This window comes from Candoia aspera, chromosome 2 (assembly GCF_035149785.1).
Source record: "Candoia aspera isolate rCanAsp1 chromosome 2, rCanAsp1.hap2, whole genome shotgun sequence".
NCBI lineage: Eukaryota > Metazoa > Chordata > Lepidosauria > Squamata > Boidae > Candoia > Candoia aspera.
This window is the reverse complement of record NC_086154.1, coordinates 83,872,754-83,900,086: the sequence shown is the minus strand read 5'-3', so window position 1 is coordinate 83,900,086 and position 27,333 is coordinate 83,872,754. Positions and strand designations below refer to the sequence as shown.

At 37.7% G+C, this 27,333-nt stretch overlaps 1 protein-coding gene across 1 annotated transcript in view; it reads left to right on the top strand.

The window, feature by feature from the left end:
• The window catches only part of PRELID2 (PRELI domain containing 2), a 42,457-nt gene that overhangs the window by 3,779 nt on the left and 11,345 nt on the right, over positions 1-27,333 (top strand). The window contains exons 2-4 of the mRNA XM_063292363.1: positions 12,131-12,188; positions 17,929-18,002; positions 18,856-19,016. Of these exons, the coding sequence (XP_063148433.1) occupies positions 12,131-12,188; positions 17,929-18,002; positions 18,856-19,016 (293 nt within the window). The remainder of the gene's footprint in view (positions 1-12,130; positions 12,189-17,928; positions 18,003-18,855; positions 19,017-27,333) is intronic.

Here is a 27,333-nt window from a genome sequence, read left to right as displayed (position 1 = left end):
TAGGTTTTGCTCTGTATTCCAACTGTAACATTGGCTGCTTTCAAAGCAAGTGTGTCTTCACAAAATCTGATGGTGCATCCAATCCGTACATCATTTCAGCAGTGACCACACTCTGGAAGCACACACATCTGTTTTGGGCAGAAGTATGATCTTTTCTCCTCGATTGAGGTTGGGACAGACTTGTTCCAGAAAATGTTTACAGTGCTGATTAGCTGTCAGTCATAGGATTAGAAGCAGCCATTTAGGTCACTGATTCCAAACCCTGCGTAATAGGGGAATCCAGACTGAAACATCTCAGACAGATGTTTGTCCAACCTCTCTGACTGCCTCCATCAATGGGGAGCTGATCATGTCTCTGGGTAATTGGTTCTATTCTCAACTAGTTGTTACTGTATGCTTTTTTCTTGGTTTTCACTGCATTTAATGTCTATTTAAAAACTATTTTCTCAGAATTTCCATTTGTGTATTGAACTAATCCAGTCTGTCTCAAGCTGGAAAAACCTCCAGATGTGAGAGCATTAAGTTCTAGAGTTCTTAGTAGTGGGTCTATTAGTTCGGCAATTCCATACTGTGAATTCCAGTTGTGCTTCCTAAGTATTGATACATATCAGAAATATAGTACAGGGCAAAAAAAACTATAAAAAGGCTGATGTTAGATTGTAAAGGGAGTTTTTTGATCTAAACTCTGCAGCAACAAGAATCATAAAGATAATATATAAAATGTCTTTATATTGGCTTGAATCATTTAATTTGCTCTATATTTTAATTATTCTTACACTAAAGCTTAAATAAGATTAAAAGAAATTCAGACACTCTTGTCATTAATTACCGATTCTTCAAACCAGGATAAGAAATTCTTGCTCTTAAGTGGAAGGCTTTTATTTAGGATCTGTTATCTTTTTGTTGTTGTTTATTCGTTTAGTCGCTTCCGACTCTTCGTGACTTCATGGACCAGCCCACGCCAGAGCTTCCTGTCGGTCGTCAACACCCCCAGCTTCCTCAGGGACGAGTCCATCACCTCTAGAATATCATCCATCCACCTTGCCCTTGGTCGGCCCCTCTTCCTTTTGCCTTCCACTCTCCCTAGCATCAGCATCTTCTCCAGGGTGTCCTGTCTTCTCATTATGTGGCCAAAGTATTTCAGTTTGGCCTTTAATATCATTCCCTCAAGTGAGCAGTCTGGCTTTATTTCCTGGAGGATGGACTGGTTTGATCTTCTTGCAGTCCAAGGCACTCTCAGAATTTTCCTCCAACACCACAGTTCAAAAGCATCGATCTTCCTTCGCTCAGCCTTCCTTATGGTCCAGCTCTCGCAACCATATGTTACTACGGGGAACACCATTGCTTTAACTATGCGGACCTTTGTTGTCAGTGTGATGTCTCTGCTCTTAACTATTTTATCGAGATTTGTCATTGCTCTTCTTCCAAGGATTAAGCGTCTTCTGATTTCCTGACTGCAGTCAGCATCTGCAGTAATCTTCGCACCTAGGAATACAAAGTCTTTCACTGCTTCTACATTTTCTCCCTCTATTTGCCAGTTATCAATCAAGCTGGTTGCCATAATCTTGGTTGTTTTGAGGTTTAGCTGCAAACCAGCTTTTGCACTTTCTTCTTTCACCTTCATCATAAGGCTCCTCAGTTCCTCTTCGCTTTCAGCCATCAAAGTGGTATCATCTGCATATCTGAGATTGTTAATGTTTCTTCCAGAGATTTTCACTCCAGCCTTGGATTCCTCAAGCCCAGCTTGTCGCATGATGTGTTCTGCGTACAAGTTGAATAGGTAGGGTGAGAGGATACAGCCCTGCCGTACTCCTTTCCCAATCTTAAACCAGTCTGTTGTTCCGTGGTCTGTTCTTACTGTTGCTACTTGGTCGTTATACAGATTCTTCAGGAGGCATACAAGATGACTTGGTATCCCCATACCACTAAGAACTTGCCACAATTTGTTATGGTCCACACAGTCAAAGGCTTTAGAATAGTCAATAAAACAGAAATAGATGTTTTTCTGAAACTCCCTGGCTTTTTCCATTATCCAGCGGATATTGGCAATTTGGTCTCTAGTTCCTCTGCCTTTTCTAAACCCAGCTTGTACATCTGGCAATTCTCGCTCCATGAACTGCTGAAGTCTACCTTGCAGGATCTTGAGCATTACCTTACTGGCATGTGAAATGAGTGCCACTGTTCGATAGTTTGAAGATTCTTTAGTGTTTCCCTTTTTTGGTATGGGGATATAAGTTGATTTTTTCCAGTCTGATGGCCATTCTTGTGTTTTCCAAATTTGCTGGCATATAGCATGCATTACCTTGACAGCATCATCTTGCAAGATTTTGAATAATTCAGCTGGGATGCCGTCGTCTCCTGTTGCCTTGTTATTAGCAATGCTTCTTAAGGCCCACTCAACCTCACTCTTCAGGATGTCTGGCTCTAGCTCACTGACCACCCCGTCAAAGCTATCCCCGATATTGTTATCCTTCCTATACAGGTCTTCTGTATATTCTTGCCACCTTTTCTTGATCTCTTCTTCTTCTGTTAGGTCCTTGCCATCTTTGTTTTTGATCATACCCATTTTGGCCTGGAATTTACCTCCAATGTTTCTAATTTTCTGGAAGAGGTCTCTTGTCCTTCCTATTCTATTGTCTTCTTCCACTTCCGCGCATTGCTTGTTTAAAAATAATTCCTTATCTCTTCTGGCTAACCTCTGGAATTTTGCATTTAATTGGGCATATCTCCCCCTATCACTGTTGCCTTTTGCTTTCCTTCTTTCTTGGGCTACTTCTAGTGTCTCAGCAGACAGCCATTTTGCCTTCTTGGTTTTCTCTTTCTTTGGGATGTATTTTGTTGCCGCCTCCTGAACAATGCTGCCAACTTCTGTCCAGAGTTCTTCCGGGACCCTATCTACTAAGTCCAGTCCCTTAAATCTATTCTTCACCTCCACTGCATATTCCTTAGGAATATTAGTGAGCTCATATCTAGCTGATCTGTGGGTCTTCCCTAATCTCTTTAGTCTGATCCTAAATTGTGCAAGAAGAAGTTCGTGATCTGAACTACAGTCAGCTCCAGGCCTTGTTTTTACCGACTGTACAGATGTCCGCCACCTTTGGCTGCAAAGGATGTAATCAATCTGATTTCGGTGTTGTCCATCTGGTGAAGTCCATGTATAAAGCCGTCTCTTAGGTTGTTGGAAGAGAGTGTTTGTTATGCAGAGTGAGTTGTCTTGGCAAAATTCTATCAGCCTATGTCCTGCTTCATTTTGTTCTCCCAGGCCATACTTACCTGTAATTCGAGGTGTCATTTGACTGCCCACCTTAGCATTCCAGTCTCCTGTGATGAAAATAACATCTCTTTTAGGCGTGTTGTCCAGTAGGTGCTGCAGATCCTCATAGAACTGCTCTACTTCAGCTTCTTCAGCATTTGTGTTTGGGGCGTATATTTGGATCACTGTGATGTTAGATGGCTTGCCCTGAATTCGAATTGAGATCATTCTGTCGTTTTTTGGGTTGTATCCAAGCACTGCTTTAGCCACTTTACTATTAATTATGAAGGCTACTCCATTTCTTCTGTGGTCCTCTTGTCCACAGTAGTAGATCTGGTGGTCATTTGATGTGAAGTGGCCCATTCCAGTCCATTTCAGTTCACTGACGCCCAGAATGTGTATCTTTAATCTTGACATCTCACCAATAACCACATCCAATTTGCCCTGGCTCATAGATCTTACATTCCAGGTTCCCATGGTGTGTTGATCCTTAGAACATCGGATTCGCCGTTCACCACCAGCACCGTCGGCCGCTAGCCGTCCTTTCGGCTTTGAGCTAGCTGCGTCATCACGTCTGGGGCTAGTTGAGCTCATCCTCTGTTCCTCCCCAGTAGCATTTTGACCATCTTCCGACCTGGGGGTCTCACCTTCCGATGGTATACCGACATATCTCTGGTTGTACTGATCCATTTAGTTTTCACGGCAAGAATACTGGGGTGGGTTGCCATTACCTTCCCCAGGGATCGCATTTAGTCTGACCTCTCTGTCATGACCTTCCCGTCTTGGGTGGCCCTTCACGGTTTAGCTCATGGCATCATTGAGGTGCTCAAGCTCCAGCACCACGACAAGGTAACGATCCTTTGCTGAAGCTGTTATCTTTATTATGCAGCTTTTAAGGATTCACCTTAAACAAAATTGTATGAGAAATAGGTACCGAAAAAGGCCATAACACGTACCTAAGATGATATTGTAATGTCTATCTCTTTTTTAGCTGAATTCAGTCTTGTTTTTACACATCAGTAATTATATATTAATCAGTTCTAAATCTTCTCTACTCCCATAAAACATTCTTTGCTGTGTTTTAACTTTTGTTTTGGCAAACTTTGCCTCAGTAGATACAGGTAATCCTTGGGTTACAACCACTTGTTAGCAAGTTCAAACTTGAGATGGCACTGAACGAGGGGGACTTACGATGGGTCCTTGAAGTTCTGACCATCACAGGATCCCCGCAGTCATGTGATCGTGATCCAGGTGCTCAGTGCCTGGCTTGCGATTAGTACAGTGCAGTGGGCTGCAGTTACATGATCACGATTTCTAACCTCCCCTGCTGGCTTCCCACAAGCAGGGTCAGTGGGGCCAGCAGGAAGTTGGAGTCACATGAGTTCTTTATCAGTGACTCGCGTGGTCCTTACTTAATGATGGCTACTTGGACTGCCATCTCTAGGTGACATGGTCACGTGATCTTGTGCTTTACGACCATGCCACTTAGCAATGGCAGTTCTGGTCCCAATTGCCATCATAACCTAAGTGCCAACACCTCATTGACCTTCCTGGGCTGAGAATTTATGCAGGATTGGTCCTGGTTAGTACTTGGCTGGAAGACTACTAGGAAGTAGGGCTAGCCTGGAGGGCTGAAAACTATCCTCAAAAAAGGCAACGGCAGACTTCTTCCATGATGTTGCAGGGATGTGTCAGTGAAGTTCTCAAGAATCAAACATCTTAAGTTTTCACAGTATGCCTAAAAATTATATTTTTCTTACACTTCTTAGCTGAAACCCCACTTACAAAGTAAGTTCATGCTGGTATAATGGTGACACTTATTTTAATTTTATTTGATTGTAGATGTGGGAAATAAATGCATTTTCAGAAATAGTCTATAAAGAGGTAGCAATATAAATCATTAGGTAGCAATATAAATCAATAGCAATATGCCAACACTGAACCTCAAAGTTATCCTGTCTTTCAATAGACAGCAAAGGGAGTACATTGTAATCATACCTCATCATATGTCAGGATTAAAGATATTTATATATTCATGAGATATTAATGAGATGTTTTTATATATTCCATCTGTCTGCTTGCCTGCCTGCCTATCTCATGAAAGCATATTGCCCCTGCACAAAGCATTGAAGTGGGGCCAATCTGCCTTGATTGTTATTTGCTTTTGACAAAAGTCACTTGAAGTGAAGCCAATTGAAGTGAAGCACTGTGGCTGATGGTTGTTTAGCAGGGGTGCTGTAGCACTTCAACAATTTATTCTGGAGTGCTTCCCTTGAGGCCAAATACACTTCTGAAGATCTGAATAGCCCTAAGGAAAACCAGGAAATTGTGTAATACTGTTCTCTGCTTTATTTGTTTATTTTATTTGTATGTCCTGAACCTGCCAAGATTCCCACTAACTCCATATATGCATACAGATAATGCCTTGATGCAGTGTCTGACTTGGTTCTTACTTATTGAATATATTTACAGAGTTGACCACAAGATGGCATTAAATTGTTTTGAAGCCGCTGATCTAGTTAAAGAAGTTTGTGTTTTTCGAAAAGATTAGCCTTGTTCCCTGATAAAACTTTCCACTAAGGTTGCTGATCTATATTGTTTTCATTTATTCAGAACAAATGCCTTCCCAACAGTGAAGATTCCACCATGCTACATGCCTCTTCAGTTTTCTTTTCCATTTTAATTCCCCATTTTTATATTTAATATATTTTTTTATTTAGTTATGACATTGTCAAACCATTAACTGTATGTGGTACTTGTAGAATGGAGATGTAAGATCTTCCTTGCTTTATTTTTGCTTTTCCTGCGTAAATGGGGTGTTGCATTTTACAGGAATCTACAACTAACCCGGACTTGAAATGTTTACCTCTCATTCAAAATAGCTAAGGTGATACGTTTAGATGAGTTGCATTCCTTATTTTGTAAACGGCGTTTTCCTATTGTCCTGAAGTGAAAAAGTGGAAGGGATTGGTTTGACTTAGGACAAGCTTGCATAGACATGCTTGTGGTTCTGTTGGGTTGTGGGCTACCTTATTGTGAAACTCATGGTTTCATGGTTTAGCTGCTCAGAGTCCTACAACTGGGAGTGGTATGCAAGAATCATGAAATAAATAAATTTGATAGATAAATCCAGTTAACAGTTATTTAATAAACCACAATTTAGTTGATGTGTGAAATCTGCCAATGTTTTGGCGAAGGAGGCTATAGAGATAGATTTGCTGGTCTGTTTCAGCTAAATTGGGATTGGCAACTTCCTACAAGGTATCTGCCCTCCTCACCTCTCCTCCTGAATTTGCATATTACAAGAAGTCAAACCAGATAAGCCATGTTAAGGATTAGCATGGTGTGCAAATCCTGCCACTGCGGGTTGTAATCTTGTTCATTTTAGTAAGTTTGTAAATCAAACCAATTACAGACCATGCAGTAACATGACTAAACTACGGCCTTGTGAAAAATGTGAACTTGGTTGATGTAGTTTATGCATCAATATAGGAGAATCTCAGCATGGAGACACAGATCTTGGAGGAGGAGGGCATTAACAATGTGCAGTGTAGAGCAAAAATCTTCTACCTGATTTTGGAAGAAATTTTCTCTGTAGATTTCCATCTGGAGCACAACAGAAAATTTTTCAAAATTACAAAAAGAGGTGACTTCTGACTTTTAACAGCAAGGATATACAACAATTTTCCATAATCAATCCCTTACTCTATATTGAACCAAAATCACATTATTTCTATAAATCATTCCATTGGCACATTATAAAAATCATTAAATACAGTTGCTCCCTCCCCTTATATTAAAAGAAAAAATATATATAAACCTAATCAACTTCCCCCCAAAGATAACATTTAATTATTTCCTTCCTACTACTATTCTATTCATTCCTGTCTACTATAATAAAGATCAAACTAAAAAACATATAAATTGTCTGCCATTGTACTTGATAATACAACATTAATATTAATATTAATAATCATATTAAACCCAAAACCAGACATTTATTGTTTTTATTATAATAAAATATTTTATTATAAATATTATACTTTTAATTTTAATAATCTTAATCCAAATTGTTAAATGAAATCAGCGAAACCCTAAAAGCAATCCAGGTAAATATTCTTAAACCCTTATCCCACTTCAAAATAAACCAGAGCATTTACATATCCCCACAATGTACACAGTGCCTTTTTCTTAAAAAAATTGAACAGCCCAACTGCCACCCTCAAAAACTCTCACTTCTCTTCAGGAGACCTCCCATACATAATAACCCCTTCTTTGCCATGGCATTCTACCAGAAAATCAATTTCACTTCTTGCTTGCAGATCCCTCTTTCTCTTAAGCTTGCAGATCCCTTTTTCTCTTAAATTTCTTGAACTTGAGTATCTGATCTTCATCCAGCATGTCAACAGAAGTCCCGATCTCACTCTTAGAAGAGACATTTCTGTCGCTGTTAAATTCCTCAGTTTCATCCACAACATCCACAACCAGATGACATATTTTAAACTTCATATTTTCTTCAATATTCTGAATGCCTTGCATAAAAACTTGGTAGGAATCAGAAATAATCTGTTTAAAATCTTGTTGGAAGTCACGGAAAGTCTGTTTAAAATTGTCTGTCTCAGGCAGTAGATTATGGCACCCCCTAGAAGCTTAAACAGAGAAAGTTGAAGATAGAAAGAATTCTAAAATATGTTTATATAAGCGAAAGTGAGATATGCAGACAGTTCCCCAGGGAAAGTAGCAGAAAACTGAAAATTCAAAACAGCCAATTCAACGTGTAGGAGAATGCTAATATCTTCAAATTTAGTACAAAAATAATAGGGAGACAATTATTTACTCTCAATCCTTCTTAATATTTGGATGGAAAACAAAGTCTAAAACTTAAAAATAATTATTTTTAAAAAAATTAATCCCCAAAATAATGATAAGCGCCAAGAGAACCGGCTTCTCCTTGGTGTAGAAAGCCTCTCTTAGGGTACGCGTACTTAAATATAAATTGGGTGATTTAGAAATGGGGTGGCCAGTCTTAGTGTCCCTTTAAGGCTACAGTGCAGCTTGGAAAATGGTGATGTCCCCACCTCCCGGCTAGCTCTTACCAGCTGAATGCGAATGCATTCAACTGGTAAGAAAATGTACTAACTGGTCAACAGGAGAAATTCTCTATAGGTTAAGTGTAATCTATAGAGACTTTCTCCTGTTGACCAGTCAATATATTTTCTTGTTCAGTTTTCTGTAATCTAAGGATACAACAGTGGTTGTGACACAACTGGTTTACGTCAAAAGTTACAGTATACTGTAGCTACTAGTTAAATATCTTACCTAACTCATCTCCTTGTCATGGCATATGAAATTAAGTCACTTTTTGTTAAATATACATGGGTAATAGAATCTGCTATTTAGTGGAAGATTTATGCCAATGACTTCTTGTGTTTCACATGAATGGATCTTATAGATTGTAAGTTTCATTGATTATGTAATTACACTATAACTTGCTGTTTGAAAGCAGCAAGCAGAATAGAAGCGTCCAATTTAATGGCCATATAGGAATGCTTAATGCCTTATTCTTCAGTTAAAAAAACTTTCCTGCAATACAAATAGAAATGCATTTTATAGTTACTATTTTGTTCTGAAATTTTACTTTTTATAGCATTTATGATTACTAATATATGAGCGTATATCTGAATTTTACCATTATTATATAATCCATTTACTGTACTGTCTTAAGTGTAGTTTCCCCATTTATGGTTCCTTTTTCATTGGTTCTTCTTTTTTTCTGTATATTTACTTGAATGTGTACTACCATCTATATTTGTACATTTGTGCACTACTTTAGTGGCGTAAGATATCATTTCATTTGATCATTTAAGATGCATTAATGTCAATAGTTGCATTATATTAATTTTTGAGCTCACAAAGTGATTAGCTTAAAAAAGAATAATTAAGGAAGGTACTAGAGTTGTATGAATCAGTTAAGATCTGATTTGAATTTGAGATTCAAAAGTAAATCTGAATTCAGGCTTCAAAGGCAACATAATTTTAACTGATTGGAAATTTGATTTAGAAAAAACTTGGGCAATAGCTATAATAGGGAAAAATGCAAGTGTGTGCAGCTACTCCATTTCAAATATTTTTTTTGGCAGAATAATGAAAATAGCAAGGATGGTATACTCTTGGAGGACAATCGTCCTGCAAAATTGCAGCTGGATAGCTGCAAGGGTTTGATCATAACACATTTTTGGAATATTCCCCTAAAGAATATTCCTACTTTTTGCAGAGATATCAGGGATGAGGAAGCAGCTTCCAAAGTGTCCAGCAAAGAACCTATTTAAAAAATGGTGCTGAAATACTCCTTGTGTTTTGCTTGCTTGCTTGCTTGCTTGCTTGCTTGCTTGCTTGCTTCCTTCCGTCCGTCCGTCACCCATTCCCCAAGGTTCTGAGTATCTAACAGTCAGAAACATAGGAAAAGAGCCCTCAGTAAAAATAAATAAACCTACCAAAAATAATCTCAACAGTATCATAAGGGAATAAAAAAGAAGGCAAAAAACATTATGTGTCTGTTACTGCATCCCAGCATTCAGAGCTTGCCTTCCCCCTAGGCCAAAAGGGAAAGCCAGATCTTTATTCCTCTCAAGAAACCCAGGAGGTAGATTGGATCCCCATAGGGAGAGCTTTCCAGAAGATGGAGGCAGCAATAAAAAATGCCATTTCCAAGATCCTGTCAGATGCCATTCTTGGAGAAATAGTACCTGGAGGGGCTTGACCCTGTTTGATCTGACTGGATGAGCAGATGAATGTGGGAGAAGGCAGTCCTTAATCTGATCCAGAAAACCAGCACCTTGAATTGCACCCGGGAACCAACTGGCAGCCAATGCAGCTCTTGAAGCAGTGGGATCACTTGAGTGAAATAGGAAACATGTTGTTGCTGCCCAGGCCACCACTTTCAGTGACAGCTATAGCTTCTGAATGCTTTCCAAGGGCAGCCCCATGTAGAATGCATTAATGGTAATCCAAATGGGAGGTGACTAGGAGATAAGTGACTGTGAGCAGGAATGGTTGCACATGACACACAGGATGTAACTGCAGAGTCCTCTTGGTCACAGCTGTTCCTCTAGCAAGAGGTGTGAACTCAGGAGGACCACGAAGTTGCAAATCGCCTCTGAGTGGGGAAGAAGGTTGTGCTATCCTGAAATCATTTGGCTCACAGACTCAAGGCCACTTTGTCTTGGAGGGATTAAGTCTGAGTCTGTTCCGCTCCATCCAGATCTGATACCCCGCAAGTACCGGGTCAGCACTTCTACTCTGTATTTTTTAAAAATCTGGGGTGTGTCACTTTATAATAACTATGATATAAAGAATTAGACTGATCCATATATAATACAGACTAACAGCAGCAACACTGTTCCAGGCACAGTTGCACCACCTACACCTGCAGCATTACTATTTTTAACATCGTCATTGTAATTTGTGACATCCTTTTCATAATTTTTTTTCTTGGATATTAACTTTGTAGCAGTTGTTTCACTACCGTTCTTTGTTACAGTACATTACAAGGGGCTTGGGAGTCCAGCCTGCTGTTTTCTCCAACCTCCATATATTCAGCCAGAAGGCTAAAGAATTGTGCTTTTGTTTGCTAGAATTCAAGTACAGCTGCCTGTTTGATTTGAAACCCTAATCGTAGCACTCTTTCGAAAGATTTGTACAGCTGAACGTGTGGTAGGTAGAGTAGGGGGCAATGACAGTGTGCACTCTCTATCCTTTATCCATTTTTAAGCTGTTGGGTGTGGTATTATGGGACGTGGCGCTGTGGGTTAAACCGCTGAGCTGCTGAGCTTGCCAATCGGAAGGTCGGTGGTTCGAATCCGCGTGACAGGGTGAGCTCCCGTTGCTAGTCCCAGCTCCTGCCAACCTAGCAGTTCGAAAACATGCAAATGTGAGTAGATTAATAGGTACCACTTCGGCAGGCAGGTAACGGCGTTCCGTGTAGTCATGCCGGCTACATGACCACGGAAGTGTCTACGGACAAATGCCAGCTCTTCGGCTTTGAAAAGGAGATGAGCACCACCCCCTAGAGTCGGACACGACTGGACTTAATGTCAAGGGAAACCTTTACCTTACTTTAGGGTGTGGTATTATTGAAGAGATTTCTGCTGCATCCCATGCCTAGCCTTCTCTAACCTCATGCCATCTTAATATATTGCACTACAACTCCCATCACCCCACCCAGCGTCGCTGGGGAAAGCTGATGTATTCACTAAAAAAAAGTAAGCTGCATTGAATTCTGTGGTTTTTTTGAGTAGATGTATACAAGGACTGCACTGCCAGCTAATTACTAAAATTCACTAATAGAAGTATTTCTTGTAGTGTTGTGTGTTTAAATTGTGTTGTTTGAAATAATCTTTTTCGGCAACTTTGGAAAAGTCTTGAGCTCAGAAATGCTCACTAAATGAACTCAAAGAGAAGTTTCATTTAATAGTTTCATACACAAAGGGGGAGGTGTTTTGAATTGGAAACAGCTGAAATTTGGAACTGATCGATTGGTTGATTATGTGCCATCAAGTTGTTTTCGACTCCCAGCAACCCCATAGATAGATTTTCTCCACAATGGTTTATCCCATACTTGTTCTTTCAAATCTCCCAACAATGCACTCATCGCCACTGTAACTGAGTCAAAACATTTTGGCAACCCTATTTGCTTGATTCTAGCTGCTGAGTATATTTCTTCAGTCACAGCAAGTTTATTGGCATAAATTAATGTCCTTTCTCCTCCAAATATTGAGAAATAAAGAAAAAATGTTTATAGGTTTGATAAGTAATTTGGGGAAATTTTCTTCTACTGTATAATAATTTGTGATATGTACGCTTTGCATTTTTCTCTAGTATCCCAGTCCCATGGAGAAAAATGTTATTGCTGTAAAAACAGTAGAAGAGAAAACAGGTAAGCATTTTTAAAAATGTGCAGCTCTCCCTACTTAGCCTTGATTCAGTAATCTGTGCTCTAGTAAATTATTGTTTAGATTACTGCAATGTGTTAGATGTGGGACTGCCCTTGAAGATGGTCTGGAGGTAGTACAAAATACAGCAGCAGGAATACTGATTAGAACTGGGCATTGTGAAAATATTAGGTCAATTTTCCATATTATTCTCTGGTTCTCAGTTTATTTCAATCCTCATTCAAGTGCTGGTATTAATCTATGAAGCCCTTCAGGGCATGAGACCACATAATCTGAAGGAATTTTATTTTTTATGTATTTATTTGAATTTATAAGCTGCCCAACTCCAATGGACCCTTCCTAGATGTTTCTACCTGCGCCCTAAGGTTATCTTCAGAAATGTCTCTACCGGGTCAGACAGACAGACAGACAGACACACACACAAATTGAGAAGTAAAAGCTTTACTCTGAATTTAGTAAATATAGGCAGTGACAGTCAGAGCTTGTGTGCAAACACATGCACAAAGCAGCAAAGCCTCAAATTCCTGGAGAGCTTGCCTACAATGAGTTCCAAATGGCCAGAGTCCAAAGTGGGGAGCAGAAGCCTAGTTAGGTCACAGTCCAGAAATCCAGGAATCCAAATGTGTGTCTGCAGGTCCCAGTTCCAAGACGTGGCGTTTTCTCAAGCAACAGGTTCAGGATGCAAACGCACAGTATTCCAGCAAGCAGAGTGGTTATTCCCAACAGGGAACTGCTGGACAGTGATGGCTCTTAAATGGAGCCTGCATGGGTACAAGCAATCAAGGGCAGGAATGCCCTTGCCAGGCAAGGAGTGACACTGATCTGTTCCGTTCTGCACTCAGCTCTGCATGCTCTAGGGCTGGGAGGAGGTCCTGGATCCAGCCCCTCATCTGCCTCATGTCAGCCTCAGGTGCCTAGTTGCTCAGCTTCCGTTAAGGCTGGTCTTTGTCCTGGGCATTTTGAGCAGCTTCCTCCATTTCAGACTCTTCTGAGTCTGCGCTGGCCTTCACAAGAGATCCTACTCCTACTCTTGCAGAGATGCAACAAATGGCCACCAGGCTGAAGTCTTTTCCATAGCAGCCCCGTGACTCTGGTGCTGATTTTATTGCCTTTTTGGCACCAAGCAAATGTGTATTAACACTCTCAAACTTTTAATATATTAACGTTAATTTTAAATTTACATGTTGCATGGAAACGTTTTCACTAATCTGGTGGCTATTTTAATTTTTTATTGTATATTTTAATTCAGTTTAATTACAGTGTTTGCACTACAATTTTAACGCATTGTAAACTGCCCTGGAAAACTCAGTTTTGAAAAGCCACATACAAACGTTTAAGCAAAATAGATCTACTTTCTTCCTTGTTTAAAATGCTCAAGAAAGTGTTCAGTTAATTTCATGTAATTGTGAGAACATATTCAGAACTATTCTGCAATACCTATTTAATGTTCATCCACTCGTAGAGATATACACAGAACTTTAGAGACAATGAATCTGACTTTGCTTTTAGTTAGTCTAAGAATATTTATGAGATGATGCTTACTGTAATGCTGGCATGGTAATTTTTACATCTAAATGTACAAGATACTTCAAAATGATAGTAATTTAAATCTGTTCCAGTTAGGTTTCTGGCCTGATTTTGGAAATGAAACTTCTGTAGCTTTCTGGGTGGATGGTCTGTGTTAATAGGCTGGGGTGGGGAATGACTGTAATGCTGTAGGTTGTCCTACTTTTAGCAGCATGTACCACCATTCGTCTTTTGCACTATTGTATTTTTCTATGAAGTCATTAGAAAGTATTGTCAGGATTTCCAGAATACCCAAGCCTTTATAGTTTATTTTGAATCAGAATATGTTTGCTTGTCTTTACCTTGTACAGATCCCTGTGATGCTATGTCTATATTTTTGGTAGTTTAGAGTTTTCAGACAAAGTTAATCAGTGTTTGTTCTTTCTGCTTCCAAGCTAGCTAATAGCTGTTTGTACTTTGTGCACATCTACAGGGCCCACCTTCTCTGCGTGCATCTAACAAACATCTTTTCACCTCCCTTCACAAAAGGAAAAGGCATGTTACAATAATCCCTCATCATCCATATATTTATCTATCTTTATTCCTTTATTTTACAAATTTATATGCAGCGTGATTCTAAGTGTCTCAGGTAACTTTAAAAAATGCAAACATTAGAAATCCCAAAGTAGCATAAATGGTCCTAAAACTCTATAAAGTCTTGGTAAAATAATATATTTTGATCACTCTTCTGTTCTAATAGGGTGGTGGTGGTACAAATGTCAACCAACTGCAGTTGACAGTATTTTTTTACTTGTGTCTAGTAGTCTGAGAAAAAGAAATCTTTTTGACTGGCTAAGTTGATGAGGACAGATGAGCTAAAAAATGTGAATGCCTTGGATATTTTAGCTCTTTGGTGACAGAGAAGTAAACCAGCATTCAAAGCCCCTGCATGGCTGCAACTGTGACAGCATAGTGTTAAAGCTGCAAACAAACGCCATTCTGCTTGGTGGAGGAATGGAAGGAAAACAAGCTATAAAAATGCATACATAAATAGCATGATGTAGAACAAGATGCTAAGCCTCTGTGAGCATGAAGGGAAAACAGTGATTGAAAGCTAGTCTACCTTGGGTTCAGTTAGAAATGAAATAAGCTGAGCTTGGGCCAGGAGGTGACAGGCAGTATGGTGGGAAACCATTCTTATGGGGAAAAAATAGCTCCCATCATCTGAACCAACATTGCTGGGGAAGGCTGCTGAATTCACTTAACAAAAGTAAGCTGCATTGAACTCTGTGGTTCTTGTGAGTGGATAGGATTGCACTGCCAGCTAATTATTAAAATTCACTAATAAAAGTATTTCTCGTAGTGTGGTATATACAGGTAGACCTCATTTAGTGACTGTCTCATTTAGTGACCCTTTGAAGTTACAACAGTGATGAAAAAGTAACTTTATGACCAGTCATCACATTTATGACCTTTGCAGGTCTGTAAAGTGAAGGAAAGCTGAAGTAAGATCATAAGCACAGTTATGGCTTCATTTAGGGACTGCTTCACTTAATGATCAAGTTGCCAGTCGTGGTTGCTAAATGAGAACTACCTGTATTACTCTGAGTTTAAATTGTTTTGTTTGAAATAAGACTGTTTCAGCAACTTTGGAAAAGTCTTGAGCTCAAAAATGCTCACATGGGTTGCAGAAGACTGGCTGAAGTTCTGAGTGTTACAGCAATGCTGATAATGCTGTGGATATCAAAGAAAAATTGGCTTTTCTTTAGGGAAAATGATGTGAAAGGGAGGCACATATATTTGAGTAGAAATGACATGATTTTTGTATCATGAAAATTGTCATTTGATGGGCATTCAGATGCCAGATATCCACTGGATGAACATATTTAGTGTCCTAGGTTTTCCTGGATACTGGTCCCAACACAAGTGTAAGGAAACACTTGTTCCACTCTGAAACTTTTGGTTTACAGGTTAAATGACTTAGGGCACAGATGAAGAATTAATAGCCTTTCAGACAGTGCTGGAGTGCAGACTTCAGCATCTCTCACCAATGATCCTGCTGGCTGAGGTTCCACACCAGTTCCTCACGCGTACCAAGAGGGCTGAGGAATAGAACTGGGTAGACATAATCCTTCGTTTTCTGGCTCTGTAGTTTTTCCTTCATAATGCTTGGGTAAACAGTGACTTGAGGTGCAGTTGTGTGAGAAGAAGAAAAAGGTCTCTTGTCCAGTTTCTGTCCTCCACAGTACTGAGCTGATATTTCCTTGAAAGTTTTAGAGATTAAACCTGTTAATCCACAGTTCCTCAATCTTCATTGCCTACCTGCCTGGACCACCAGTTTTCCATTTGTCTCTCTGCCCTGTAATACCTCTCCTCTTTCCTTTATACTATACTTTGATCAGGTTTGAGATGGAATGCTAGGTGTTGCCAGCCCACCTTGACAATATAGTTTTTTCTTTATCAGTTTTTTTTTCTTCAGCTAGTAGGAAGTATTTAATTGCTAGTCCCTAGCAGTTATAATGGAATGTTATCTTGCAGCAGCAAGTAAAATGGGGCTATATAATTTTGTTCAGCTATGCATAAGTGTCCTGTTCAATTTCATATATTTATATGACTACTGCATACCTGCTGAAAATTATGCTGGAGTAGAAATAGGAGCAGAATTTAGGATCGTGAGAAAGATCCTATGAACCACTTTTCTAAGATACAAGATGAATCTCATGACAATCTTGGGTTGCAGTCAAAAGCGATAATGCCACTTCATTCCTTCCGAGATTCATCTCTGTGGTTCGGAATAATCTAGTAATAATAATCTGTGAATTGTATCAATTACATCTTCTTTTTTTCTATTACTGAAAATCCTTAAGCATCTTTTTTTTTTTAAAGCTCTTAATTAGCTCCTTAAAAAAGCCACAGATTAGTTCAACTACTGTTCCTCCTCCTAGATGTCTGCCAAAATGCTTCCCCCTCCACTCCCCCAAGAACTGCCTTCTTATCCATTGTGGCTGTCAGATTGGGGTCACAGAGGTAGAAATGCCCTGTCTGCAAAAAAAAAAAAAAAAAATCTCATTAGTGCATCTACAATGTAAATACTCTTCAGGAAATGAGTAAATAATTGCCACTTCTGGAAGGAATTGGGACTAAAATGGGACCTTCCAGCAAATCTGTTCCCAAATGTTGCTTTACATGTTTTGTTTTGTTTTGTTCTGTTTTTTAAGGAAATAATCTGGTGGAAGGGGAACCAAGTTATTTTTCAAAATACTCAAATTTTGTATTTTCCATTGCATGCAATTTTTAATTTACTTTTTTCCTTGGGAAATATCAGCGTATGACTCCCTGTAAATGTGTCAAATGAGAAATCCATATACAGTGCCACTATGTTTATTTAAAACTTACTGCAGAATGCTGCTCCCAGGGAAGAAAAATTCAGATAAGGTTTGAGAGAGATTTGCCTTTTCCTAAGAGCAAATAATGGCCTTGCTCCAAGCTATTTGCCCACCCAGATTATCAATTAACATCTTCCTGAAGCTTCTGGATTTAATTGGGAATAATTAAATATTAAAATGTAGATTGATTTTAGAAGCCAATCACATTTGTATTGTAGCTCAAGACCTATAATTTGAGAAGGGGGCTGTACTTTAATTTTCAGAAAGGAGTTTTATTCTTGCCACTGGTTCAATTCAGGGCAAAAATAAATGTTTGTTGTCTAAGAGAATTGCTTTAGACTTCCAACATTGGCATTGCTGGGTGGCAGAGAGGTAGTTTATGCTCTTAGCATGTACTTCAGAATGCAGAGTGAGCAGAATGAGCTCCTTTTGCTCTGAAGTGCTGACCAGTGAAGATACTTGAAGCTTGTAGTTAGCAATATAAGTGCCTCAGAAATTAACTCCCTGGTTGCTGTTTGCCAAAATTTACTGTGATTTCAGGGCAGTTGCAGAAAGTTCTGAAAAGGTTGAATTTAGCATTGTATTTTATGCTTTGTTATCACCATCATAGGTGCCAATAACTTGGTAGATTTAAATGAGTCGTTTCAGGACTGGTAGGCAGGGATGTTGGCATAAAATCCTTCCTGGATTAACATGCTTCAGTGTGCTTTGAGTGTTAAAACAGAGAACATTAGCAAAATCCATTTATGGCTTCCAAGCCTTCCTGCTGATTTTTATGGCTCCGTTGTTTGATTTTCTTTGTTACTCTGAAAACTTGTTCTTTTATTATCAGACTTGTATACAGGAGTCATCTACCGGAAAAGGATTGCGACATGCCAAAATGTAATTCCACAGATTTTAAGAAAGGTAACTAAATTCAATCCATTGAAATTCATTATATTTTAAGGCAATACAGGCAAACTATGCTTTTGTCCAAGCTTGTTAGTTTAATTTTTCTGAGTTATGGATGACAGCATTTAAAATTTAAAATCCCACTTTGTGTCTTAGTGATGAGATAGCTAATGTTCAAAGTCCTTATCTCAAAACGAGGATTTGTAAAACTATCAAAACAACATTTTTACAATATAGGAAATCTTGTTCTAGAATCAAAATTGGATAGTGATTCTTTCATTTAAGCTTCGTATATCTTCAACTCTCAAATTAAATTACAATATTTATTATATATGTTCTGCTATGTATCATAACACTTTGTAAGGTGCTTTTTAAATCTTACTTATTGAAAATATAATAATTCATTTTACCACATTTTTTTTACCCTTTCCACGCCTCATCTAGATGGGAAAACATAAAATTTACAGGTACCAAAAAGAATGAAAAATGAACCCAAATGTTTTGAGTGATTATGTCTTGTATGCAAACGGTGGATGCTTTCATTTGGATCTGTTATGTTAAACCGGACTTAAAAGGCAAACAAAATGACACACGTTAAGTTGATGCTTTGCTTTAAAATGTTGCAGTAGGCAACATTTAACACAGTACTAAGTGGTGAAAATAACCATTAAAAGCTTGCATGATTTGATCATCAACTGCTAAAGTTAATTCATGTGTTAATGTCAATGGTTACATGTTACTGATGGATATTAGCCTTAATATAACTATTAATCATTTTAAAAGGATTAAAACATTTACTGAATATACCTAAACTAGTCTTTTTTTTCAAACGCCATTTACTGAACCCTGTAAATATTGCATCTGACAGATTAGTATCCTGAAAGTGTCAGAAGTCTACTTAGAAGAGGAGTCATGGCTTAATATGCAAGAAAGAATTATGTCTATGAAAACTCATTGTCTTACATGGACAGAGTATGCCAGCCTGAACGAAGAATCAGTCTTCAGAGAAAGCTCTGAAAATCCAAATTGGTAAGGCGTAGTAGATTCATTTATTGCAAAGAGGTGTATGGATTTTCATGTACCACCTTCAGTAGGAAGAACTGAAGGTTTTGCCTTGGGCAGCCATGATAGTTCTTGGTGATACGGTAAGTCTGCACAATTTGTGAGCCACCAAGCCAGGGGCTGCTTGCCATATGCATGTTGATACAGAGATTCATTGAAAGTATTGATTTGGGGCCTTTCTAAGACTTTAAAATGTTCTTTTTGTTTCAAACAGCTTTCAGTTGAGCTGTTGTGCTCCATTAAAAATTGACAGATAGGATGTCATGCAGCTGTATGAAAGTTATAGGGGACAGTGGAAAAATATCCTTTCTGGTACTTGGTTGTCGCTAAAGCCTTCCTTTTATATTCTTTATATTGCTGTCATTATTTATTGGTTGTAATATTTTTGTGCCACTTTTCATGCTAAATGTTTTTTGGAAAGATTTATTACAAATTAAAAAGAGACAACAGTGGCAGAAAAAAACATAAAACCAACAGTAACATCACATTAAACACATTAAACAACAGTATGGTCCTGGAAATAATACAAACTGTAATCTTATGGCCCTTGGCATTCCAGGACTATTATACAGGAGGGGCTAATCAACCTAAGTTCAGAGAAAAAGATCCCACCTTGAAGGGGGAAATGAAACATCAAGTCCCTTTTTTCAATTTTTGCAAACCATCAGAACTCCAACATTAGGAGAGGGAAAAGTGGGGAAGATAGTGCAGGATCTGAAAGATCCAATCCTTCACAACACTTCAGCCGGAGAGAAAACTTACACCAGCCCTGCAGCTGATCTAACAGAATTACTTCCCATTGTTTGCAAAGAAGAAAAAAAGTGAGTATGTGTTGTAAGTTATGTGTGTATTAAAATTGCAGCTGGGACCAGAAGGCAAGATTCAAATCCCTCTCTGCTCTCACTTCCAGTCCATTGGTTGCATTGCCCAGAGGGCAGTAGATAATTTCTTGAAGCCTCTAATCCTAAGGAGCCTTGGGAGGAGAAGAGCATTGTCCTGGTAAAATGCCTGCTTGAAAGTCCCATCAACACTTTTCTAAATAGTGAGACTGTTTGTAATTCTATTATAAATACTATATATTTTATATTTTGGGAAGAATACAAGAGAAAAGTTTATTGCACAGGCCTAGCAAATGCATTTATATGAATAAGCAATTCCTGAAGAAGACCTCCTCTATTGATGGTAATATTTGGGCTAGTTTGTGACAATAGACTAATCAAATGTTTGGGGTTCTTTTGTTAAAATGAAATAGAAAATACCACATCCCTCAGTAAAAGAAAGACAACCCATCACTGCTAGTATTTTTGTTTGGCATATTGCATGAATCTTCAACTTCCAAATTTTTTTAAAATAGTTCACCACTTTTACATTTAAAAAATCTATTCAAAAGAATTGAACATAAAATACAGAGCTGAACATCTGTATAATAAATGTAGCAAAATGAAGCTGGCTTATGCAAAAGTTATGTTGGAAGTACATTTTTTTTCATAGAAATCTGATAAAAAAAATTACAAAACAAAAATAAGCTGTATTCTGTAAGGTGTACTTTCTAAAATCTGGTTACACTTTCAGAGTAAAGATTTCTTCACACGAAGGCCAACTTGGTTTTATTTTTGAGCTGTATTCTAGTTCTGGAAAAATAAGCAAATGTAATGAACCACTGATAAGAACAGGAATAGCATCCAGACAATTGTAGCATAAAAGAAGAATATGGTGGAGTTTAAAGATTGTCTCAAATGTTATAATGTAAACTACTGGCTCACTGCAATAAATCTTTTTTAGATAGCCCCATGAAATAAAAATGAAATGAAATAATAGCTGACCCAAAGTTAATGTGTTATGCAAAAGTTAACATTGTTTGAAGTACAAAGATATATGGGATTTTTTTTTCACAGCTATTTTTATATAAGCTCAATTTCCTTCAAGGAATGCATTTAGTAGATAATTAGACTGTACAGCAAATATTAGTCACTTAGTTGTAACACATGGACACACAAAAAAGGTGCCCCTTCATTCATTTGGACTGGGACCCATTTTCCTATGGTTCAAATCCATTCTGTGGAAGGGTGTGTGCAGGGATATTTTTAGCCAGTTGGTTAAGAATTAATTGCGTAGATAACTGTTGGTTGAGAAGGACATGCTTTTGACTTCAGTCTTACAGCTTGACTGTGAAAAGAAAGCAACCCTCATTATTTCATGTACATTAGTTTTTGTGGCTCACTTTTGAAGACCAGAGCTATAGAGGATGAAAAACAGCAAAATTTTGGTGACCTTCTCATTCTGAAGCAAGAGGGACATTCAGGCTTCCACAAAGGTTATGGTTTTCATCCTGGGTTAACATATTTGAAATGGTGAAGCACATCAGCTTGTTATCTTTGAATTGTTACCTACTAAAACATATTTATATTCTAATTCCTATTAGACTCTAACATTAATCATCAGGGCTTAAAAAGAGCACAAAATGAGATGCAATATCAGTCCTTCAAAATGAAACTGGCAGTGATCCTGAAATTTCATTTCAATAGAAGACTGTCTTCAAGTGCCAGCTGGACTTGCAGGATCAGTCAAGGAGAAATGTTTCTATAGGTTTCATAAATAGAATCAATGGTTCCTCAGGATAAAAAAGATTTCTAAGGATACTGTATACTTCAGGGTTTCTCAACCAGGGTTCCGTGGAACCCTAGGGTTCTGCAAGAGGTCACTAGGGGTTCCCTGGGAGATTGCGGTTTATTTAAAAAATTATTTCAAATTCGGGCAACTTCACATTAAAGAAGTAAGTTTCATTCTTTATTTTTAGTTTAAGAACATTGTTAATGCATGTATACAGGCCTACACATGAAACAAAATAATTTTGTAACTTCTGCCCTATATTTGAGCCTGAATGTGCAGGGGTTCCCTGAGGCCTGAAAAATATTTCAAGGGGTCCTTCAGGGTCAAAAGGTTGAGAAAGGCTGGTATAAACTCTGATGTAGTCTCAGGATATAATTTGGAAAAGAGAATATAAAGTATTATCAAAGGACTTGGGCAGAATGGGCAACAAAAGCTAGCTGATGTAACATGACTGCTGATGGACCTCAGGAAAAATTACCTTGCATGAAACACTAGCTGACCTACAGCTTGCTCTTTCATATCTGGGGGCTACCCTTTCTTCACAGTTCAGTGCATTATTTTCTTTGCTTTGGAGCTTCCCAGCCACTAAGTAACTAGTTTTCTTCCTGCTGATAAACCCCATTGGCTAAAGCACAGTTCATACACTGTGGCTGGGGAGTAAATGAATAATCTACTATTGCTGTTGATTCAGAAGAAACATTGAATGATCCATCAATATTACCTTGCAATTTGCAAATAAAAATTTAAGTGGCAACTTTGTCCTCTCATCTGTTAACCTTATAAAGCACTTACAGCCAAATGTAGTGGCTCTTCTCTTTAGTTTATATTGGCAATAACAACAAAGGAAGTGCCCTCTGATCAGATCAACAACTCATCTGGTCTAAAATTTTATATTACACAGTAGCCGAGCAGGTGCCTTCAGGAGGCTCACAGATCCTGAATTCCTGCTTTTCTTTATGTATACATACTTTCTCTATGGAGGACAATACATTCTGTCTTCTCTGAATTTCATTTTTTTTCTTTTCAGCTAACCCTGAATATTCAGTTTACAACTGACCATGCTTAGTCTTCACTGGGCCATTCCTTAATTTTAAAAAAATTCCTTTAAAATTCTTTGAAAAGTACCTTTACGTTGTTTTCTACAATAAATAAGACTTATTGGGAGAGAGACCTCCATGGCTAGTGAATGTTCTTTGCTATGGCTAGATAGCTTTTTCCAAGTGTTTCCATTCATCTTAAGTAACTTCTGCTCTTATAGATAAATTCCAGCAATGGAAGAAGCCCTTGCCAGTAAATAAAACATGAAAGAATTGGATGGCAGTATTGATAAGTAACCTAGGTGATAAGTTCACAGAAACTACTTCATTAGAAAAGATAGGCTGAATACTGAGTGAGCTGAATAGTATAAGATGGCTGACAGCAAGGGGGTGGGACACTCATCTGACACTCATCCAAATATTAAAGACAGCCTTGTTAATTAGAAATCCTTTACTAGTATCCTATTTGAGTTGTTCTAGGGAAAAAAAAATAGCATGAAAACATCCAGAATCAATATTTGTGAAAGGTGAAAGGTCCCCTGTGCAAGCACCGAGTCATGTCTGACCCTTTGGGGGGACGCTGCTTTCGCAACTTTTCTTGGCAAACTATAGTGTGGGGTGGTTTGCCTTTGCCTTCTCCAGTCACCTTCCCCAGCAAGCTGGGTACTCATTTTACTGACCTCGGAAGGATGGAAGGCTGAGTCGATCTGAGCCGGCTACCCAAGAAAGTTCTTACAATGTCAACGCTGAATTAGGACCATTATACCTTGAAAAGGGTTATAGCACTATGAATTTTTTTCACTTACCTGGCTTTTAAAGTATGCTGGGATTACTTTTGACAATATCTGAAAAACGCCCTTTGAAATTAACAGCAGAACCATTTGTTCCCATTGAAATTACAGCTTGCTGAAGCTTTGTTCTTTGCCCCCGTGTGCATTGCAAAAGATCTTTTTCAATAGTCATAGAAAACGAGAAGGCAAAAAGACTTAAGTTAGTTTGCTGTCTGCTTCTCAGAACTTCCCATGTAGAAATATATAGAAAATTAGTCTTTGATCCTTGATCTTGGGAAGAAGGACTTCTAGACATCCTATTCCAATCCCCAGGAGGGACGTTTGGGTTTAAAAGGCCAAACTGAATGTTGCAGCTCTAAAGCCTTCTAAGTTCAGATAATTTCTGCTTGCTAATAGAACAAAAGGGCGCTAAGGAATATAATTTGGTTTGCTATTGGTATAGCTCTGAAAGCTAAAAATGTTAACTAATTTCATTTGTGTTGGTAGAACATTCAAAAATTTGGTGAACAATGAAGCTTTATATATTGAGCATAACTTACTCTAAAATGCAATCCTATTTTCTTTTCATGTCATCAAATGGTGCACACAGATCTTTGAGCTTTTTCAGGTACAGAAGGCTTGAAAGCTGCAGGCATATTTGATTATTAATAGGTAAGCGGTTACTTTTTCATCCCAAATCACATGAGAAATTGATGTTGTGGAATAACATCATCTGAAAATAATGGGGATGATCTTTTATTGGAATGATTGGGCTAACAAGGGTTCAAGACTTTAAATCTGTTATTTCTAGCAGTTGTCTTAAAGACTTTTAGAGATTATGTGTTGAAAATGACTTACCTATAATACTTGCTTGGCAAGATCATCCATCCATCCATCCTGAAACATGTATTAATTAAACAGTATTGCTTGGATGCTCTAGCAGCCTCTTAAGAACCTGCAATTTTAGAATCCTTGAGAGTTGCAATGCTTGAACAGGAACCAACAATTCAATGTTATAAGGAATTAGAAAGTTAAATGAAACTTAGTATTAATTATATATCTGAATTGTGAAATGAAGAATTGGAATGTCCAGACTTGGAAAATCGGTGGGTCCAGGTTTTATGGTTTAAAAATAAAAATTATTCATCAGAAAATATTTCACCAGAAGACATTATTTCATATTTACTGGACCATTCGAAGAAAGTTTAAAAAGGGTAGACATTAGACTTTTTTATGCGTGTGTTAAGATATGTGAAGGTTCTTTAACCCATATGATCTGGTTTTGATTTTAAATTATTACAAATATGAGTACAATTCCGTACTCTCCTATAATTAAGAATCTTAATGTGATGTTGAACTAGCAAACAGAATAATTTTGCATAACTGGAAAGAAATTTACACCCCTGATTTTAAGGAATAGATCCAGGATTTTGAAAAGTCTCTGTTCTAAAAATGAAGATGAAATGAGGATGAAGCAATATGTTTCTGTATGGTCTAGATTTGGTGATAAGCTTAAGGAATTAATTATATGTATCTTTCTCTCCTCCCCCCTCCAGTTAATTGGTTTTCTTTTTTTGTCACGTTTAGCTCATTTTATTTACTACTATATATCTAGGCTTTCTTTTTTCCATGGAATAATTTTTTTTCTCATGTTGGTGCTATAGATTTCTGTATTTCACTATTAAATTAAAAACAATGCAGAGAGATGTGCAATAAGAGCATGTGTGAAGGGTAAGCAGCACAAAAGGTGAGACTTGGCTGTGCCTGGGATAAATGGTTTACTTAAGACAACAGACCAGCAATTCCATTGTCTGTTCCAGCCTGTGTTCAGTCTGTGGCTTGGAACTACACCAGCTATACAAGTAACCAAAGTGACTGCCAAGTTTTGGAGCTTCAGGGAAACAATGTCAAGGATGAGAAGTGAGCTCCAGAAATCTTTGCATTGTCATTTAGAGTGCTTATTACGATGCAAATATTTGTCTCTAGGTACCTTCTGCAGCTTTCTGTAGTATATTAAGCACAGCTTTGAGTTCAAAGGCATATCCATGTGATGCAATGAAATTGTGAATTGTCCCTAGTTTAATTTGTTAATGGGATGTGGGGCTGAGAAACAATAATGGTATAGTTTGTAAGGGGGTCTGAATTTTTATAAATACTACAAATTTGTCAGAGTATAAAGAAGGGGGAAGTTAGAAATCAAATATCTGTTTTTCCAAGCTGCTGCTTTTTTTCTTTTTGTTTTGTCCTTTTAAAAAACATTTACAAACAATAACAACAATACAGTGGCCACCTTAGTATTAAGTATTAAGCCCAATGATAGAAACCTTTTTATATTATAAAATAATTTAATGCATTTTGCAATTGTCTATCAATGCCATTCTTAGTTTTAATTGTACAATTGAAGCAACTTTGTTTATTAACATTTTAGAAATTATATTGAACATTGATGTAACCTTTTTTCTCCTTAAAGGTTTAGCTTATCTAAACCATCATAATGTTAACAATTTCTATTTTATATTGCATAAAGACCACTGTACCCAGCTAATATCTGTATTTTTTTTTATCTGTTCAATCATGTCCAGTTCTTGGAGACTATCTGGACAAGTCCCTGCAATTTTTTTGGCAAGGATCTGTATTTAATAATATATTACTTGCATCTTATAATGCAATAAAGCAATTACTGGGAGAAAAAACACAATGATTTGCATACCTCCCTTCTCCATGCATGAATGCATATTTCCCATATGTCTTATAGAATTCATGGCTCAAAATAACTTTAATTTGAGTCTCTACCATCTACATGCTTTGCTTTCTGATGCTGGTTCATAATTATGGTTATGTCACTATATCAAATATCTAAAGCAGTCTGTTGCTTAGTAATCTGCCAAAGTGAAGCCAGTCCTCCCCTTCCCTTCCCACTTAATGCTTAACAGTCTAGTTTAAAATTTAACAATAAGTAGCGCAGATAGTTAGATGCCGTCAAGTTGGGTTCAACTCCTTGATCAAACTCAAGTTGATGATATATCAACAGATGCTCACTATCTAGACCTGTTTTTCATAATTACTGATATAAGCTTGTTTAAAAGTCAAATGAACAATGGTCAGTGGAATTTCTTCTGAGGAAGATAAGCAGTGGATTGCAGCCTTGTTGTGTCTCGATTAGGTGAGTAAAGGAATGGCAAAACTGGATAATTTTCTTTTTCTGTATGGATATCATAGCTGTACCAGCAAACCTATTCTAGTTCTTTCTTCTGCCATGCTAAACAGAGGTTATATTGTCAACTTTCAAAGTGATAATTACTGTTACAGGTGAAAAAGATGGAAATAACTTTCTGCAGTTATTTTCACTTTCTCTGGCTCACACACATATACTTGGACTCTCCAGCCATGATTATTAAATGCCATTAGAAATGACAGTGCTGTCATATGCTACAGCAGACATATTGCAACCCATATTATATACACCACTGCTTTTAGGGCTGAATTAGAGCAAATGATCTCAAGATTAATGATCACTAATCATGTTTAAAGTGTAGTATGTTATTTACATATTCATTCTAAAACAATATCGTACTTATATATTTGCATCATGCAGATATATTTTTAGTGACATAAGGAAGGGGTGAAACTCTAATGAACTAGATATAAAACCACAGCAGAAAAAACATTTTTATGGTATATGATATGTGACCTTGGAGAGATGGGGAGAAAGGTGGAAATGCCATAGCAGAAAAGGATATAGTTCTATAATACAATTTATTGGATGCATCTATCTCATAGACATTTTTTGATTTGGCAACCATTCTGTTTCCTATTGTTTCCACGGGTCATTGGGATGGTTTTAATATTTTCTAAGCTTTGTCCTCA